Raw genomic sequence first — 20,220 nt, 5'->3', positions numbered from 1 at the left:
TGAAATGATTAGCTTTCTCTGTTTGATTTGGGCCTCAAGAAGAGGTGCTGTCCTTGGTGAGTTGAGTTGCAGTTATATCCGAAGGCGAACATTCAGTATAGAAGCTGAGGACACCAAGTTTGTTTCCAGTTGAAAAGGGTATCCAGTGGATGATAGGGGTGGTAAACAGGACATTATGGAAGAAGAAACATTAAACAGTTCTGGAATCATATTTTGTTCCTGCACGTAATAAATGTTTCTCTTTTTAAAAGACTTACTTATTTATTTGAAAGAGTTACAGAGAGACAGAGAGATCTTCTATCTGCCAGTTCACTCCCCAGATGGCCACAATGGCCAGGACTGGACCAAGCCAAATCCAAGAGCTTCATCCAGGTTTCCCATTTGGGCGGCCAGGGCCCAAGTACTTAGGGCATCTTCAACTGCTTTTCTCACACCATTAACAGAGTTGGATTGAAAGCAGAGCAGCCAGGACTTGAACTGGTGCCCATATGGGATGCCAACATCACAAGTGGTGGCTTTACCTGCTCTATCGGCCCCTAATAAATTTTTCTTAAAATGCATATTTTGTTCTAAGCACTGTACAGTAAATGTTAACTGTGGTCTTTGCTCACATAGAGCTAAATGGGGCTATGTAATTCTAGATTTAAATTAAATGAAATTAAAAATTCAAGGACTGGACATTCAATCTAGTGGTTAAAATGCCTGCATCCCACATCACAATACCTGGGTTTAATTCCTGTCTCTGGCTCCCAAATCCTGTTTCCTGCCAATGCAAAACTTGGGAGATAGCAGTGATGGTTCAAATAATTGGGAGTGGAGGACCTGAATTGAGTTTCTGGCTCCCAGCTTTGACCCCAGCCCAGCACTAGACATTTGGAGAGTGAACCAGTAGATGTGAGCTTTATATGCTATTCAATAAATCAAATTTTAAAAATTTTTAAAAATGTCCCTTTGTCACCCTGGCTGCATTTCAAGTACTTAATAGTTAGTGACTGTTATATTGGACAGCACACCTGTAGAACATTTCCATCATTGCAGAAAGTTCTATTTGGGAAGAGGCTCTAAGAGAAAATAGACTCAATCACCAAAGTTTTGCAGCCTGGATGATGATGAAGAATGCCAGTAAGAAGCCAGCTGGGATTCACTGGCTTTGAGATTCTGGCTGGCATTTTGGCATGAGATATTTCCTTCCCAATGCCAACATAGACAAAAGGTGACCTTGTAGTCTATTCCAAACAGCATAGTCCCTGATGCTAGCCAGTGTCTTTCTTTACCTTTATTTTCACTTCTCAGGTGTGGCCATCTGGATGGGGACCCCAAAGAAGTGTCCCCTGTCTTCACCCAGTTCCTAGACTGCATTTGGCAATTAATGGAACAGTTTCCCTGTGCCTTTGAATTTAATGAAAACTTTCTGCTGGAGATCCATGACCATATTTTCTCTTGCCAGTTTGGAAACTTCCTTGGAAACTGCCAGAAGGATCGGGAAGATCTAAGGTAAATTCAGTTTGTGAGCAAATGCTCCATAGGGAGAAAAGGGGTCTGTATAAAAGAAATGTACTGACCACTCTGAATTTGAGATGGCAGTCAGGAACGGGTAGGAGGTAACAGTAATGTAAAGGCCTTTGGAAGAATAAAGCACTCGGTGTTTGCACAGAGATCTCTCAAGACTTTAGATTACTCATCTGCAAAGCAGAAATAGCAATGCCTACTTTTCAGAGCAGTCATAAAGAGCCAATAAAACAATGGATGCACAAGGGCTTTATAAAGAATCAGTTGCTGTTTAGGTATGAGAAGTCATTATCTAAGTCAAATTTGTGCTCTTATCGGAGATCACAGACTGCCAGGTCATACACCTACACGTGGCCCAAAAGACACGGTTTGTTTAGTCTGTGGAGTATATCTTTAAACTGTGAATTATTTTCGATCATTTAATTATCAGGAGATTTTACCAAAATCCAGATAATTTAGAATTTTTTTCCAAATAGAAAAACCATTATACCAAGATATTCTGAAAAATCAGGAACTCTGGCAATACTAGGCCTGCAGTTTCTCATGGTGGTAATTAGCTAGAGCAAAATAGCAGCTGCTCCATTTCAATGAGGTAAACTCACTCGTGTTGGCTGCAGTTCTTGCAACTCCTTATAGTTTATTCTCCACATACTTTTAACATTATCTGTCTGGTTCCTATAGGCAGTTGAATTTGTACCCCTGATTTAAACTAATATCCTCAGAGTACACAAAACATAAATACTTCCTGAGGTTGATAAGTTAGAGCACCTGTAAGTAGTACTCTTGTTTGTTTACCGACAGAGAAAAAGAAGTAGACAGCAAAGTAACTATTTCACAACCCATTCCTGTTTCACAGCTGTTGGCAGAGTCAGCAGTTAGCCCAAGTTTTCTGGCCCCTTTATGACTTTGGATGATATCACCTCTCTGTGATTCCCTTTTCTTCCAACACAAAACAATGATGAGTCTTCCTGCTTTAACATTTGTACTTATTTTGTAGCTTCTATCCACATTTCTCTTCCATTTTGCAAGTAGACCTTCCTCACTCCCTCCCCAAATGCTTTTAGACATATTCATTCTGTCTCTGACATACTTCCCTAGACACTAAAACCCAAGATCTTTTCCATTGTTGGTTTTCCTCCTCTTAAAATGAGATTAATATATCTGGACCTATTTCCCACAAAAATCTGTATCTCCATGTAAAAGTTAAAAAGTTTTGAACATTTAGCATCTGTTAAAATAGTATTTACTTAAAACAAGCAGAAATGCTGTTCATTTGTGGGGCAGGGTGTGGAGGAAGCACAGCCTTTAGAATCAGGCAGATCTAGTTAGGTTCATATTTGGACTCTGTTACCTACTAGGTATTTGGCCTTTAGAAAGTTAATTTTACTTTCATTTTCTCATTAGTAATTTGGGGCTAAAACACCTCACAGGATTTTGTTATAAAAAATTAAGGAGATTTTTCAAGTAGAGTCTAGAACAATGTTTGACACATAGTAAATAATTATTGGTTACCTTAACTCCACAAGACTTGTTTTTTCTTGTTTTAACTAACAGCAGATGTAAAAGATGATTATACAGGGCCTTTGGCCTCACTAAAATGGTCTGAGAATTGTAAAAGTTAGAATACCAAAATTTTAGGTCCTAGCACCTGCACCACTCCTCTTTATTCTCCACCTTCAGTTTTTCTTGACATGATATGTGCAAATGACCTTCCCATGCTTGATGATACAGTGGCTGTCATTAGGAATCAGAGGATCCCAGGTATTTTAGGGTGGTTGACTAAATGGCTTCCTGGCTGGATGAACAGCCTCCCCTTAGCCTCAATTGAAACATAAGAATACGTCTTGGAGTATAAATACCATAGTCATTGGTTGCCTACCTGGAATGACTTGTGAATATTTACTAGTATAAATTGCCAGTTGTGTTTCAGTGTCTATGGAAGGAGAGACTGGCTTTAAATAAATATAGAAGAGTCAGAAATTCACCCTCCAGGATTCCTGTCTCTTAGTAACTTTAAAGCAATTCCAAAATATTTTAAATTTTTAAATTGTTTTCACTTTTATGTGGAAGAGAGAGAGATCTTCATCTGCTGATTCTTTCTCCAAATGTCTGCAACAGCCAAGAGTGGGCCAGGTTGAAGACAGGATCCCAGAACTTAATCCCAGTCTCCCATGTGGGTTTCAGGGACCCAAGCACTTAAGCCATCATCTGCTGCCCCCAAGGGGAGCATATTAGCAGGAAGCTGCATTGGAAGTACAGAATAGTCAGGACTCTAACCAGGTCCTCTGTTATGGATTGTAGGCATCCCAAGTGGCATCCTAACCACTGTGCCAAGTGCATCTCTCCCCCACCACCAAATTTTTAAAAGTAGTAAGGTCACCAATTCATGGAATGCTAGATAGATTAGGGAGAGTCCTTATATTGTCACATTATTCAGGTTGGGAAAAAGACCCAGAAAGAGCTAGGGATTTTCTAAAGATCACACAGCTACTCTACAGCAAAGACTCTACTTAGAATCTCCTGCTCGCCAATATGAAACTCTTTCTAACCTCTTATTTTAATTTTTTTTACTTTATTTTATAAATTTAGCATAGACATAAGTGACCTTTTTTTTAAAGATGTTATTTACTTATTTGAGAGTTGGAGTTACAGACAGTGAGAGGCAGAAACAGAGAGAAAAGTGTTGAATCCTCTGATTCAATCCTGAAATGGCCGCAACAGCCAGAGCTGGGCTGATCCAAAGCTAGGAGCCAGGAGCTTCTTCCAGGTCTCCTACATGGGTGCAGGGGCCCAAGTGTTTGGGCCATCTTCCCTGCTTTCTCAGGCCATAATAGAGAGCTGGATTGGAAGTAGAGCAATTGGGACTAGAAGCAGCACCCATATGGGGTGCCAGGCCACAGGTGAAGAATTAACCTACTGCACCACGGTGCCAGCCCCCTCTTATTCATTTTAAAGATGAATAAATTGAAATCCAGGTAATTTTTTTTTGCTATCAGTGTTTTTCAGTGACATTACTATCCTTCTATTATATCCTATTCTTCCCTTTTGAATTGGGTTATTTATTAGTAAAATTTGACTGATTATCGAATTCAACAGTACTATTAAGATTGATCATATGTTCTCCCTGATCGGTGACAACTAACCAAGCACCAAAAAGGAAACCTGTTGAAGTGAAATGGACACTATGAGAAACGGTGACTTGATCAGCCCTTGCCCTGACTGTTGATGAACAACTTAATACTTTATCCCTTTTAGTATTTTTTGTTCTATTTAATGCTATTGGTTGAACTCTGTAATTAATACACAACTATCCTTAAGTGTTGAAACTTAATTGAAAAGTGATCTCTGTTAAATATAAGAGTGGGAATAAGAAAGGGAAGAGATGTACAATTGAGACATGCTCAATCAGACTTGCCCCAAATGGTGGAGTTAGAAACGTGCCAGGGGATTCCAATTCAATCCCACCAAGGTGGCATGTACCAATGCCATCTCACTAGTCCAAGTGATCAATTTCTGTTCACAATTGATCATAATGATAGGACTAAGAGTCAAAGGAATGACATAAACAAGACTAGTGTCTGCAAACACTAACTGATAGAATAAAATAGGGAGAGAAAATCCAACATGGGAAGCAGGATACACAGCAGACTCATAGAATGGCAGATGTCTTAAACAGCACTCTGGCCTCAGAATCAGCCCTTAAGGCATTTGGATCCAGCTGAAAAGCCCATGAGAGTATTTCAGGCATGGAAAGCCAAGACACTGTGGCAAAAAAAAAAAAAAAAAAAAATTACCTAAATGAAAGATCTCCGCGAGTGAGATCCCAGTGGGAAGAACAGGTCATCAAAGAAGGAGGTGCCTGAACTCAAAAGGCTTCCATAGCCTTGGCAACTCATGACAAGAGCCTAGGGTGATTACTGATGCCATAAACAAGAGTGTCAGTTTGTTAAGTCAACAACAGGAGTCACTGTGCACTTACTCCTCATGTAGGATCTCTGTCCTTAATGTGCTGTACATTGTGATTTAATGCTATAACTAGTACTCAAACAGTATTTTTCACTTTGTGTTTCTATGTGGGTGCAAACTGTTGAAATCTTTACTTAATATATGCTAAACTGATATTCTGTATATAAAGATAATTGAAAATGAATCTTGACGTGAATGGAAGGGGAGAGGGAGCGGGAAAGGGGAGGGTTGTGGGTGGGAGAGAAGTTATGGTGGGGGAGCCATTGTAATCCATAAGCTGTACTTTGGAAATTTATATTCATTAAATAAAAGTTTAAAAAAAAGATTACTTACTACTAACAATTTTTGACTTGTTTTTCTTTTCTAACAGAGTCCATGAGAAAACACATTCTGTGTGGCCTTTCTTGGTTCAGAGGAAACCAGACTTCAAGAACCCTCTATATAAAGGCTTCACTATGTATGGGGTACTCAATCCCAGTACTGTACCCTACAACATTCAGTAAGTTCCTAAGCTGTTTACTCATTCTTACAGCAGGCTCCAGAGCCTCAGATGCCTTCACTATCCTTGGATAGCTGCCACCATCTGTACAAGCCTGGCTATGGAGCAGGACTCTAGGTCCCCATATCTCCCATTCCTTGCTACCTCTGAAAACAAGAGCTCGACTCCTTTTGGTTTTCAGGGGTTCGTTATTAGTTACTTTGGGCAATAAAGAAATAGTAGTCAACTTGCATCAGTACAACCACTCAGGTTGTACTTTCGTTCCTTTAGTCTTCCTCTGTATCTTCCTCTTCTTTCATGTCTCTTTCCCCAGAAAGGAAAAGAGAAGCAGAGAATGCAGCTATTTGGTATATTTTTATAAAGCTTTTGAGGCTAAAGTGCTTATTGACAACAAATTAATGAGTATAAGACAAAACTGAATACAGCATATATTGGCTAAAAAAGTGTTATTTTGTACATTCTTTAGGATTTTATTTATAAAAGACTATGCCTTTTCTGAATATAGTTTTACTTCTTCCTTTAAAGTTTGGATATCTTTTATTTTCTTGTCTAATACCCATGACAATAAGTATGTATATACAGTATTGGGAAAAATTTTCAGTCTTTCACCATTGAATGTGATGTTAGCTGGAAGTTTTTCACAAATGTCTGCTGTTATGCTTAGAACATTCCCTTCTGTTTTTAGTTTTTGAGTGTTTTTATGATGAAAACTGTTAGATTTTGTCAAATATTCTTTCTGCACAGATTGAGATGATTGTGTATTTTTTCTTTAATTCTGTTAATGTGATATATTTGATTTTCATGTGTTAATTTGCCCTTGCTTTCCTGGAGTAAATCCCACTTGGTCATGGTATATACATCACATTAACAAATTGAAGAATAAAAAATATATGATTACCTCAATAGATGCAGAGAAAGCATTCAATAAAATACAAGATCCTTTCATGATAAAAACCTTAAACAAATTGGATATAAAAGGAATATTCCCCAACACAATCAAGGTAATATATGAAAAACCCACAGCCAGCATCATATTGAATGGGGAAAAGTTGAAAGCATTTCCACTAAGATCCAGAGCCAGACAGGATGCCCAGTTTCACCATTGCTATTCAACATAGTCCTGGAAGTTTTAGCCAGATCCATTAGGTAAGAAAAAGAAATCAAAGGGATACACATCGGAAAGGAGGAAGTTAAATTATTCCTGTTTGTAAATGACATGATTCTATATATAGGGGAAACAAAAGAACCCACTAAGAGACAATTGGAACTCATAAGAGAGTTTGGAAAAATTGCCGGATTTAAAATCAACATACAAAAATCCATAACCTTTGTATACACAGACAATGCCATAGCTGAGAAGGAAGCTGTAAGATCAGTCCCATTCACAGTGGCTACAAAAATTTTAAATACCTTGCAATAAATTTAACCAAGGAGATAAAAGATCTCTATGATGAAGATTACAAAGCATTAAAGAAAGAAATAGAAAAAGACACTAAAAAATGGAAAAATCTTCCATGGTCGTGGATTGGAAGAATTAATGACATCAAAATGTCCGTACTACTGAAAGCAATTTACAGATTCAGTGTGATCCCAAATCAAAATACCAACGGCATTCTTCTCAGATCTAGAAAAAATGATGCTTGATGCTAAAATTCAAATAGAAACACAAGAGACCTTGAACATCTAAAGCAGTTTTAAGGAACAAAAACAAAAAGACATCAAAGAGCCAATTTTTGTTGATTCTATTGTTTTTCTAAGCAATATTCCAATCTTCATTTCCTCCCTGATGCTAGCTTTGAGTTTAATTTTATCTTATTTTTATAGTTTTTTATTATTATTTATTTTATTTTCTTTAAAGGGGAGAGAAAGAAAGTGTGTGTGTGTGTGAAAGATTGTATGTCTGAGATCTCCTGTCCACTTGTTTACTACCCAAATGTCCTCAATCAACATTTGGGGCTGGGCCAGGCTGAAGCCACAAGCCAAGAACTCAATTCAAGTCTCCCACATGGTTGGCAGGGACCCAAGTATTTGAGCCATTATCTGCTGCTTTCCAGGAAGCTATCACCAAGGGAAGAGTTGGGTTTTTTAAGTTCTGTTTAAAAGAACAACATTGTTTAAAAATGAAGTGTTGCTTGGGGGCAGGTAGCTGGCCTAGTGGTTAAGACTTCAGTTAAGATACCCATATCCCATATTGGAATACTTGGCTTTTACCCTGGACTCTGCTTCCGACTCCAGTTTCCTACTAATGTGGACCCTACGAGACAGTGGTGATGGTTCAAGTAGTTGAGTTCTTGCCACCCATATGGGTTAGCTGTGTTGAATTCCCATTTCCCAACTTCAGCCTCTTCTGCCATTGTGGGCACTTGAGTAGTGAACCAGCAGATGGGGGCTTTTTTTCTGTCTCTCTCTGCCTCTCAAAAAAGGTATGTTGTTTAATTACTACATATTTAATTTTTTCCTGGTTTTCTTCTGTTATTTATTTTTTATTTCATTCATTGTGATCAGAGAAAAACCTTTGTATCATTTTCATCTTTTAAAATTTATTTAGACTTTTTCTGTGACCTAACATGTGTTCTGACCTAGAGAGTAAGATGTGTTCTGAGAATGATGTGTGTCATTTGAGAAAATATGTATTCTATTATATGGCATGTTCTCTTTCTCCTCAGGTCAAGTACTCTGTTTTCTTAATAATCTTCTACCTAGTTCTGTCTGTTATAAAATGAGATATTGAAGTCTCAAGCTATCACTGTATAACTGTTGATTTCTCCCTTTGATTCTGTAAATTTTTACTCAACGTATTTTAGATACAGGTGTTTATAATTATATATTCTTGATATATTGGCTCTTTTATGAATCACAATGTCTTTTTTGTGTAATGAAATTTTTCTTTAATTTTTTAAAAGATGTATTTATTTATTTGAAAGTCAAGAGTAACACAGAAAGAGGAGAGGCAGAGAGAGTGAGTGAGAAAGAGGTCTTCCATCTGCTGGTTCACTCCCCAATTGACTGCAATGGCTGGAGGCACGCTGATTCAAAGCCAGGAGCTTCTTCCAGGTCTCCCACGCAGGTGCAGGGGCCCAAGGTCTTGGGCCGTCTTCAGCTGCTTTCCCAGGCCACAGTAGAGAGCTGTATCAGAAGTGGAGCAGCCAGGATTTGAACCGATGCCTGTATGGGATTACAGCACTGCAGGTGGCGACTTTATCCACTACACCACAGCGCCAGCTCGGAAAAAAATTTTTTACTTCAGTTCTATTTTATTAACTTAACCACATCAGTTTAATTTTGGTTACTATTTGCATGGATTATCTTCCTGTGTATATTCACTTTTTTTTTTACTTTGAATCTAAAACCTCTTAAAGACAGTATATAATTGGATTATGTTTCTTTGGTATATTTTTTAAAAATCCATATCTTTTTATCTATTCACCAAATCTTTTAAATGAATTTCTTGCTGATAATGACTTCTACCTTTTTGCTGTTTTCTATAAATCATGTAACTTTTTATTCCTTAATGTCTCCACTATAATTTTCTTCCAGTTAAATTGATATTTTGTAGTGTATCATTTTGATTATCTTTTACTTTCCTCCTTTCTATATTTTTATTTATTTTCTTAGTATCTAGTTTAAATGTATACCAGTTTTTCTTCAGTAGTATACAAAAACTCTGCTCCTATATAGCTCCATCCTCTCTATTGTTGTTGTCACAAATTGCATTTCATATGTTGTGAGTCCACTAATATATACCTATAATTATGGTTTTTATACATTTCTCTCTATATTACTTAAGTAATATAGTACTTAATTAAGTATCTGATACTGTACTGGTGTGTTTTTTTTTAATATGGCCTCAGTTACTGTCTAACATACATTCATTTAAGCCTGAAGGATATCTTTTAGTCTTTCTTATAGGACAGATATACTAGTGATGAACTCCTTGAGCTCTTGTTTGTTTGCGAGTGTCTTAATATCTCCTCAGTTGTGAAGGGTAGTTCACCCAGGTATAATCTTCATTGACTTTTTTATTTAGCTCTTTAAATATGCTATCTCATTGCCTTCTGGCCTCCATGGTTTCCAACAAGAAATTGTTGATTGATTTTATTGAGGATCCCTTCTATGTTATCAGTTACTTTGATGTTTTTGCTTTCAAGATTCTCTGTTTTGTCTGTTGACAAATTATAATATGTCTCAAAACGGACCTCTGAGTTTATCCAACTTGGAGTTAGTTGACTGAGCTTTTGAAAAAAAATATATTTTTTGGGATAATGTATGTTTAAAGATACATTTATTTATTTGAAATACAGAGTTAGAGAGAGAGAGAGACGTAGAGACATAGAGCTCCTCCATCCTTTGGTTCACTCACCAAATGGCTGCAACTGCTGGAGCTGAGCCGATCCAAAGCTAGAAGCTTCTTCTGGGTCTTGCATGTCGGTGCAGGGACCCAAGCCCTTGGGCCATCTTCCTTTGCTCTCCCAGACACATTATCAGGGAGTTGGATTTGGAAGTGGAGCAGCCGGAACTCAAACTGACACCCATATGGGGTGCCAGCACCACAGGCAGTGGCTTTACCCACTGTGCCACAGTACCGGCCCCAATATAATGTATTTTTAACTTAAATTATGGTCAAAGGCTTATTGGCCCCACTAAATAAAGAGTTCAACAAATCAAAAGTAAAAAGACCGTAGTCCAGCATAAAAGTAGGCAAGGGCTATCTATACTCAATAATCAAAGGAAAAGATGTTTAAATTTAAATTTAAATTTTAAATTGTTACATTAAGCTTTTTAAACATATAGATTCATATGTATTTTCAAAATCAGCATGTCTTCTGCCTTTATGTATTGATTTTTCTGTCTATGTCTTTCTATCACTTGTGTCTTTCTGGGACTCCAATTATGTGTATTTCTGGGACTCCAATTATGTTTGATAGTCTACCACAGGCCCTTTAGGACCTTTTCATCATTGTTCTTTCTTTTTTCCCCAAATTGGGTAATCTCAGTGGAGCTATCTTCAGATTCATTAATTTGTTCTTCTAACCTTTTAGATGTGTTATCAAATATGTCTTGTAATTTCTTTTCATTTATTGTACTTTTTATCTCAAGAATTTATATTTGGTTCCTTTTTATAACTTTTATCTCTTTATTAATTTTATTTGATCAGATGCTGTCCTCCTGGTTTCCTTTAGTTATTTGGCTATGATTTTCTTCAGTTTAGAATTTTTAAAACAATTGATTTATTTGACTATTAAGACCAAAATTTGGACTTCATAATGGACAGTTTCTGTTAATTTCTTTTTTCCTATAAATGGCCCATGATTTTTTTGTATTTTTCCTTCTTTTTTTATTGACAGTCTCAATATCATTCTTTTGTCAGTTTTAGGTACTGTATATTTCCTTTTTTTTTTTTTTGAGATTTTTATTTTTATTTATTTGAAAGGCAGAGTGACTGAGGGGGAAAGACAAAGAAATTGTCCAGGGGCTGGCGCTGTGGCACAGCGGGTTAACGCCCTGGCCTGAAGCGCTGGCATCCCATAAGGGTGCTGGTTCTAGTCCCGGCTGCCCCTCTTCCCATCCAGCTCTCTGCTATGGCCTTGGGCCCCTGCACCCACTTAGGAGACCCGGAAGAAGCTATTGGCTTTGGATCGGTGCAGTTCCAGCCGTTGCGGCCATCTGGGGAGTGAACTAACATATGGAAGACCTCTCTCTCTCTCTCTATCTCCACCTCTAACTGTAACTCTGTCTTTCAAATAAATAAAATAAATCTTTAAAAAAAGAAAGAAATTATCCAGCCACTGATTCACTCCCCAAAAGGCTACAATAGCCATGGCTGGTCCTGGCCAAAGTCAGGAGTCTAGAACTTCATCCAGGTCTCCCATGTGGGTGGCAGGGGCCCAAGTACTTGGACTATCATCCGCTGCTTTCCCAGGTGTATTATCAGGGAGCTGGATTGGAGGTAGAGCAGCCAGGACTCAAACCAATCGTTGGATATGGGATGCCAGCATCACAAGTGGTGGTTTAACCCACTGTGCCATAGCACTGGCCTATTTTGTACTTTTCTAGTGACTCATAATTTTTGTTGTTAAGAATTGGATAGATTGAATATTAAAGTATAGAAACCAGAGTATCACCTCTCTTTAATGTTTCTAAATTATTTTGTAAAGATTGTATACTGTATCATATGTAATCACTTAATTCTTTTGTCAATTAGCTACTAATAGAGATTTCCTCAAATGCAGATAAATAAATTAGTGTCTTAGTCTTTGCAGATTTTCTCTGTGTTGGTATACACTTTCAATTCTTAATCATTGATCCTTTATAATATGTTCTGCCTTAGCCTTCACATCCTGCTTGTGTAGAGCCTAAAAGTTAGCCACAGGTGAACGCTTAGAGGTTTGTGAAATCTTTTTAGAGTATATAGGCCTGTGCATGTACCTGGCCTTTCACATTCCCTGGTATGCACCGGAGCTTTTCCCATGCATCTCCTCCCTCAACCTCTTCCTTCTCAGGCTTTTTATTCTGTCTGCTGCTTGTCCTGCTGTCCTATTTGCCTTTTATACTTTCAGCAAATATCATCCAGGAGGCCACTCCTGCTTGAAAAAAATTTCTAGGTAGTCAAAACAAAAAGAAGCCCCCTCCCCTTTTTTTAGAGATTTATTTATTTATTTGGAAGGCAGAGAGAGAGGTCTTCCATTTTGCTGGTTCACTCCCCAAGTGGCTGCAACAGCCGGAGCTGAGCCAATCCAAAGCCAGGAGCTTCTTCTGGGTCTGGTGCAGGGGCCCAAGCACTTGGGCCATCTTCTACTGCTTTCCAAGGCACATCAGCAGGGAGCTGGATGGGAAGAGGAGCTGCCTAGATGAGAACCAGCACCCATACGATGCTGGTGCCGCAGGCAGAGGCTTAGCCCACTACACCACAACACCGACCCCTAACTATGTGTTTTTAAAAATGTTGTTTGGTGTATATATGTTTTAGGTTGGTATTGTTCTTGAATTGATCATTTTATCACTATTGTCTTTTGAAAAAAGATTTATTTATTTGAAAGGCACAGTGAGAGAGAGAAGAAGTAAGGGAGAGAGGGAAGTAAGAGAGAAGGAGAGAAACAGACAGAGATGCCTTCCAGCTGCTGATTCACTCCCCAAATGGCCGCAGTGGCCAGGGCAAAGCCAAGAACTAGGAACTCTTATCCTGGGTCTCTCACATGGTGTGGCAGGGGCCCAAGTACTTGGACTAGCTTCTGCTGTTTATCCAGGTACATTAGCAGGGAGCTGGATTGAAAGCATGCAGCATAATTATAGATTTTTACTTATGTTCTTTTATCAGTGTTTCTTCACATACCTATAATTATTCTTGGAAACGGTCCTTTCTCAGCAGTTGATAGAACAATTACAGTAAATCAGCAATGACATATAAGAACTCCACAATTAGCAAGATGTAATCCACATTTATATAATAATAGTCCACTAAACAACAGAAAAATGCATATTGTTTCCAAACATGCATGGATTGTATACCAAGATAGATTATGTCCTGAGCCATGAAAGCTAACAATGTTTTTAAAAAACTGAAGTTATATAAAATGTGTTCTCTGACAATTGAGTCAAACAAGAAATTGAAAACAGAGATAACAGGAAATCTACAAACACTTAGAAATTAAGCAAGATTCTTTAAAATTCTTGTTTCAAATAAAGTCTCAAGGGGAAAAATACATTGATATAAATTAAAATACAGCATTTCAAAATTTGTGGGATGCAGCTAAAGCAGTGAGAGGGAAATTTATTGCATTAAGTGTTCTGAGCTGAGCCATCAAGAACCTATAAAAGCAAAAGAAAAACCCAAAACAGGTAGGAAAGAAAGAATAAAGAGAAAACAGACCAACAGTGAGGAAACAGAATATACAAATGAGGTGTGTCTGAAATGAAGCAGAGAGTGTCACTGCAGACATCAAAAGAGGATTAAAAAAAGCTATTATGAACAACTGCAGACAGTCCCTGAATTACCAGGGTTCAACTGACAATTATTTTACCTTTGGTGCAAAAGTGATACACATTCAGTAGCAGTCATACTTCAACTTTTTTGAATTGTTATCTTTTTCTGAGCTAGTGATCTAAATGATATGATACTCTGTGATACTGAGGGGTTAGCAGTGAGGCACAGCTCCTAGTCAACCATGTGATTACAAGGGTGAACAACCAATATTCTACAGTGTATTTTGTTACTAAGTTATGACATTCAGTGCTTAGGTATATGTAATGCACTTTTGGCTTTGATATTTTAAACTTAGAATGGGTTTATCAGGATGTCACCCTGACATAAGCCAAAGAACAATTATATATGTTCATGAATTTGGTACCTTAGATGAGATGGACCAATTCCTTAAAAAGGACAAACTACCATAACTCATGCAACATGAAATAGAAAAATTTGAAATAGCCCTATAAGGTACTTTAATTCATAATTTAAAAATCTGCAGATGCTCAAGTCTTACGTATAATAACGTTTGCATGTAGCCTATGCACATCCTACTATATACTTTAAATCATCTCTAGATCACCTTTAGTGTTCTAATACAATATAAATGCTAAGTAAATATTTGTTATAGTTTGTTGTTTAAGGGAAAACTACAAAAAATTTACATGTTCAGTACAGATATAATTTTTGTACAAATATTCTGAAATCTAAAATGCAAATATGCACTGATGTAGAATGCACAGATACAGACATCCCCCTGTACTTGAAAGACAGAATTCTTGTATATCTAAGATTGAGGGAAAATGCAAGGATATTAACTTTTACCATCTTACTCAGCATAATATGGGAAGTCCTAGCCAGGGGATTACAAGAGGAAAAAGAAATAAAAGACATATAGATGGGAAAGGGAAAAAATAATCTCTTTGTATATAACATGATAATCTGTATAGTAAATTCCAAAGAATCTGCAAAGAAAAATATTCTAACTAATTGGTGAGGTTCATTATAGTCACAGAATATAAAATCAACATAGAAAAATAAATTGTGTTTGAATATCCTAGCACTGAATACATAGAAAACAAAATAAAAACTGTAATATCATTTGTAATCACTCAAAAAATACTTCAAGAGAGGCCCTAATGGTAACATGTACAAGACGTGTCCTGACAACTTCAAAATGCTTATGAAAGAAATCTGAAGATTTAATAAATGGAGATAGATTACATATTCATAGATTGGAAATCTAAGCATAGTAAAGCAGTCAGTTCTCCCTAAATTGATATGCAGTTATACATTCCATATCAAAATCCAAGCAAGATGTTTTTGAAGATGCTACAAAATCTAAAACTTATTGTGTAAAAGCAAAAGAACTAGGCTAGCTAAGAAATTTTTGAAAATGAATTATAAACAAAAAATCACTACCCAGTTTCAAACGGTGGTAATCAAGTCTCTGATGTTGATGAAGAGAGAGATAGGTAGCTCAGTAGAATAGGATAGAAAATCTAAAACTAGGCCCATATAAATATGTCCTGATTGCAAAGCAATCCAACTGGGGAAGGACAGCCTTTTCAACAAATGATACCAAGGCAATCCATTGACTACCACCCCCCACTCCAAATTAACTGACCTATTCCTTATATTTTATGCAAAATGTAATACAAAATGGATCACAGATTTAAATGTTAAGTGTTAAAACTATGAATCTTTTCAAAGAAACCAAAATTTTTGGAAACTTTCTGCATGCTACTTGATACTAAAAGAATGATCTGCACCAGTAAGGAAGGATTAATTGGTTCTCACAAGGTGGTATCCACCAAATGCTGAAAAGTCTGAAATTTTTCCCTTAGATTACTTGCTCACTGAAGTTCATTCAAATAATTGGAAAAAAAAAAAAGGTAGTCTCAAGTGATATAATCAGGATGAAATATTTTAGCAGAACTGAGCCAGTTTTAATAATGAAATGGGTAATTATTCCTTTAAATAGTCTTCCTCTTAAGTCAATCACTTATTGGATAGGGTTGAGGTAAAGGGATGCCTTTAGAGCATAGATGATTCCTGGCATTAGGGAGATTTGGGCACCCATTGTTTAGAGCAAAACTACAGTTAATATGGTAAAAGCACAACTATTTACTGGAAGTTGCTGGGTTCTACAACTGCCAGGTCCCTACTATTGGAGATCAAGGGCAGGCTTTGAAAGAGAAGCTGTCTTCAAACACTTGCTGCAGATTGTAATATAACCCTAGTAAGCATTGTAATTGTTCCACTGACCAGAGGTCATCAAATTTGGGTCCCTCTTATTCTTTTTTTTTTTTTACAGGCAGAGTGGACAGTGAGAAAGAGAGAGAGAGAGAGAGAGAAAGGTCTTCCTTTTGCCGTTGGTTCACCCTCCAATGGCTGGCGCACTGCAGCCGGCGCACCGCGCCTATCTGAAGGCAGGAGCCAGGAGCTAGGTGCTTATCCTGGTCTCCCATGGGGTGCAGGGCCCAAGCACTTGGGCCATCCTCCACTGCACTCCCTGGCCACAGCAGAGAGCTGGCCTGGAAGAGGGCAACCGGGACAGAATCCATTGCCCCGACCAGGACTAGAACCCAGTGTGCCGGTGCCGCTAGGCAGAGGATTAGCCTAGTGAGCCGCGGCGCCGGCTCCCTCTTATTCTTTAAGATCTAGTATAACCTCTCTTGTTCATGTCAGGGTCCGCACTGAAACAGGGGCCTGGCTGTAGGTGGTTTTCTGGGCCTTGAGGGGTGCTGGCATCACTGTTGATAATAATTTTTGTTTAAGCAGATGGTATATTGTTTGTAGAATTAACAAGGAACACTTTAGTTTGTCTTTAATGAGTTTCTTTTAAATCCAGGACAGCTATGATTTCTTAAATTATTTTACCATTATCTATTAGTGTCAGAAAAGAGGACTTAGACTTGTCAGGAGTCTTCCTGAAAAACAACTGGGCAGACTCATGACTCCATTTAGTCTACTCTGGACATGCCAAGTTATCATGCTTCACACCACCTGTTGCCTGATAAGCCCACTTCAACATCTCTAGCTGATGGAGGAAATCTTTGGCCTTGGCTAACATTTTCCATTGATTGTCTGCCCAGACTCTTTATGAGGTCTAATATAGGCTGGGCAACCCTCCAAGCCATAAAAATCCACATCAACAAAGTATATGTGGACTGAGGTCCAAAGCCTCCTTTGAGGGTCATTCCTTTGTTCCACACTTATGTGAGATCTGTCTTATACTATGGTAGTCAACTGTTTATGATCCCTGTTAGTTAGAGCTTGATCTGTGCCACATAAATTCTATATAGTTGGGAAGCCCCATTTTCATTGGATTCCCAGTTCAGGTCTTGACTCACTTCAATTTATGTTGCTATAGCAGAATACCACAGACTGGGTAATTTGTAATGAACAAATTTGGCTCTTGTATTCCGGAAGTCAGTAATTACATGAGTATGATATCTGTTTATCTATTTTTATTTTGTTGCCTTTTTTGTGTCTTATCCATTAAATCCTTGCTAAATCCATTGTCATAAAACTTTTACCCTGTAGTTTCTGTTAAGAGTTTTATAATGTTTGCTCCTTTGCATAGGTATATTTTAATTGTTGTTTATAAGTTAAAGACCCAGACACTCTGATATGGGATGCAGACATCCTAACTGGTGTCTTAACCACTAGGGGTAGGGCAAAAGCCTGCCCATAAATTCCCTCTGTACCTAAATCTTTTTTTGTTTGTTTGTTTGTTTATTTGCTTGGTTTTTCTTATTTGACAGGTAGAGTTATAGACAGTGAAAAAGAGAGGCAGAGAGAGTCTTCCTTCCATTGGTTCACTCTCCAAACGGCCGCCATGGCCGGCGCTGTGCCAGTCCGAAGCCAGGAGCCAGGTGCCTTTTCCTGGTCTCCCATGCAGGTGCAGGGGCCCAAGCACCTGGGCCATCCTCCATTGCCCTCCCGGGCCACAGCAGAGAGCTGGACTGGAAGAGGAGCAACCGGGATTAGAACCCGGCACCCACGTGGGATGCTGGCGCTGCAGGCAGAGGATTAACCAAGTGAGCCACAGCGCCGGCCCCAAAATCATTATTATTATGAAAGGATATTAAGGAGCCGCCACTGTGGCATAGCAGGTAAAGCCACCACCTGCAGTGCCGGCATCCCATATGGGCACCAGTTCAAGACCCAGCTGCCCCACTTCCAATCCAGCTGTCTGCTATGGCCTGGGAAAGCAGTAGAAGATGGCCCAAGTCCTTGGGCCTCTGCACCCACATGAGAGACCCGGAAGAAGCTCCTGGCTCCTGGCTTCAGATTGTAGCCAATAGGGGAGTGAACCAGCAGATGGAAGACCTCTCTGTCTCTCTCTCTCTCTCTCTCTCTCTCTGTGTGTAACTCTGCCTTTCAGATAAATAAATAAATCTCTTTTAAAAAAGGGTAGTAAATTTTCTCAAATGCTTTCCCTGCATCTGTTGAGATATCATGATTTTTATCCTTTATTCTATTAATGTGGTATATCACATTAATTTGCATATATTGAGCCATCTTGATATCCAGTGATGAATTCCACTTAACATAATACAGAATCCTTTTAATGTGCTGTTGAATTGACTTTGCTAGTATTTGTTTGAAGACTTTTGTATCTGTGTTCATTAGAGATATGACCTGTAATTTTCTTTCCTTGTGATATCCTTATTTGATTTGGTGGGGAGGTGATGGTGGCCTTGTAAAGGGAGTTTGGAAACATGTTTTGTTCTCCAATTTTTTGAAGTATTAACATTAATTCCTATTTAAATGTTTGGGAGAATTCTCCAGTGGAGCCACTTGTCCTGGGCTTTTCTTTGTTTGAAGGTTTTTGATTCCTGATTCACTATCCTTAGTCATTATTTGTATTTCTTTATGACCCAGTGGGCTGTGTTTCTAGAAATTTATCCATTTCTTCTAGGTTGTTCAGTTTGTTGGAATAAAATTGTATAGGTGGAGTATCCCTTATCCAAAAGGTTTGGGACCAGAAGGATTTCAATTTCAGGTTTTAGAGTATTTCCTTACAATTACTGGTTGAGCATTTCTAATCTGAAATCCAAAATGCCTCAAAATCCAAAACTTTTGAGTAAAGCAGATTTTAGAGCATTTTAGATTTCAGATCTTTCATTTAAAAAATATTTATTTGGAAGGCAGAATTGACAGGAGAGGGCAAAGAGAGAGAAAGAGAGAGAGAAAATGAATGAATGAATGAATGAATGAATGAATGACAGGATCTTCCATCTGCTGGTACACTCACCAAAGGACTGCAATGACCAGGGCTAGGCCATGCTGAAACCAGCAGAGGTCTAAGCACTTTACTGGGCACATTAGCAGGAAGCTGGATGAGAAGTTGGAAAGCTGGGATTCAAACCAGCACCTTTGTGGGATGTCTGTGTCTCAGGCAGCAGCTTAACCTGCTGCACCACAATGCAGGCCGCTCAAAGTTACTAAATAGGGATGCTTAACCTGTACTAATCTTTATAATTCTTTTTATTTATATGGCATGAATTGTAATGGCTTCTTTCTCATTTATGATTATATTCGACTCCCATAGTTTAGCTAAAGAGTTTTGTCAAATTTGCTCATCTTTATTTTAAAAAGAGCTATCTCTTACATTATTTGATTTTTTATTCTCTATTACATTTATTTATTCTCTTACATTTAATATTTAATGTTCTGTTAACTTTGGGCCAGTTTGTTCTTTTCCTAGTTCCTTGAGATGTAAGGTTATGCTGTTGACTTGGGATAATTTTTCTTTTTTAGTGTAATATTTATCACTATACATTTACCTCTTTTATCAGTATTTTAATTTATCAATTATAATTGTATATAGTTATGAGGTATAATGTGATGTTCTAATACATGTATGCAATGTGAAATGACTGAATCAAGCTAATTAATGTATCTGCCTCACTCTTTTTCTTGTTATGAGACATTTGAAATTTATTCTCTGTGATTTTGAAATGTGTAAATATATTTAAGCTATTAGAAATGGTGTATAACAGTGCTACTGATTTTTGTACATTGACTTTGCTGAGTATGTCTATTAGCTCCAACAGCTTTTTGGTGGGGTCATTGGGATTTTCTATATATAAAATTATGTCCTCTGTAAACAGTGACAATTTGACTTCATCCTCTCCAATTTGAATGCCCTTTCTTTCTTTCTCTTGCCTACTTGCTCTAGCCAAGACCTACAGTACTATATTGAATAAAGTGGTGAAGGTGAATACCCTTGTCTTGGTCTAGGTCTTAGAAAGCTTTCACCTTTTCCCCC

General features: G+C 37.9%; 1 protein-coding gene across 8 annotated transcripts in view; it reads left to right on the top strand.

Moving 5' to 3' along the window:
- The window catches only part of MTMR8 (myotubularin related protein 8), a 134,288-nt gene that overhangs the window by 89,991 nt on the left and 24,077 nt on the right, over positions 1-20,220 (top strand). For all 8 annotated transcript variants that reach the window (XM_089323756.1, XM_051827744.3, XM_089323755.1 and 5 more), the window contains 2 exons: positions 1,294-1,494; positions 5,846-5,974. In XM_089323756.1, coding sequence (XP_089179882.1) covers positions 1,294-1,494; positions 5,846-5,974 — 330 coding nt within the window. The remainder of the gene's footprint in view (positions 1-1,293; positions 1,495-5,845; positions 5,975-20,220) is intronic.

This window comes from Oryctolagus cuniculus, chromosome X (genome assembly GCF_051225735.1).
Source record: "Oryctolagus cuniculus isolate XC-2025 breed Fujian yellow rabbit chromosome X, ASM5122573v1, whole genome shotgun sequence".
Lineage (NCBI taxonomy): Eukaryota > Metazoa > Chordata > Mammalia > Lagomorpha > Leporidae > Oryctolagus > Oryctolagus cuniculus.
The sequence above is the reverse complement of the archived record's forward strand: the minus strand, read 5'-3'. Positions and strand labels throughout refer to the sequence as shown.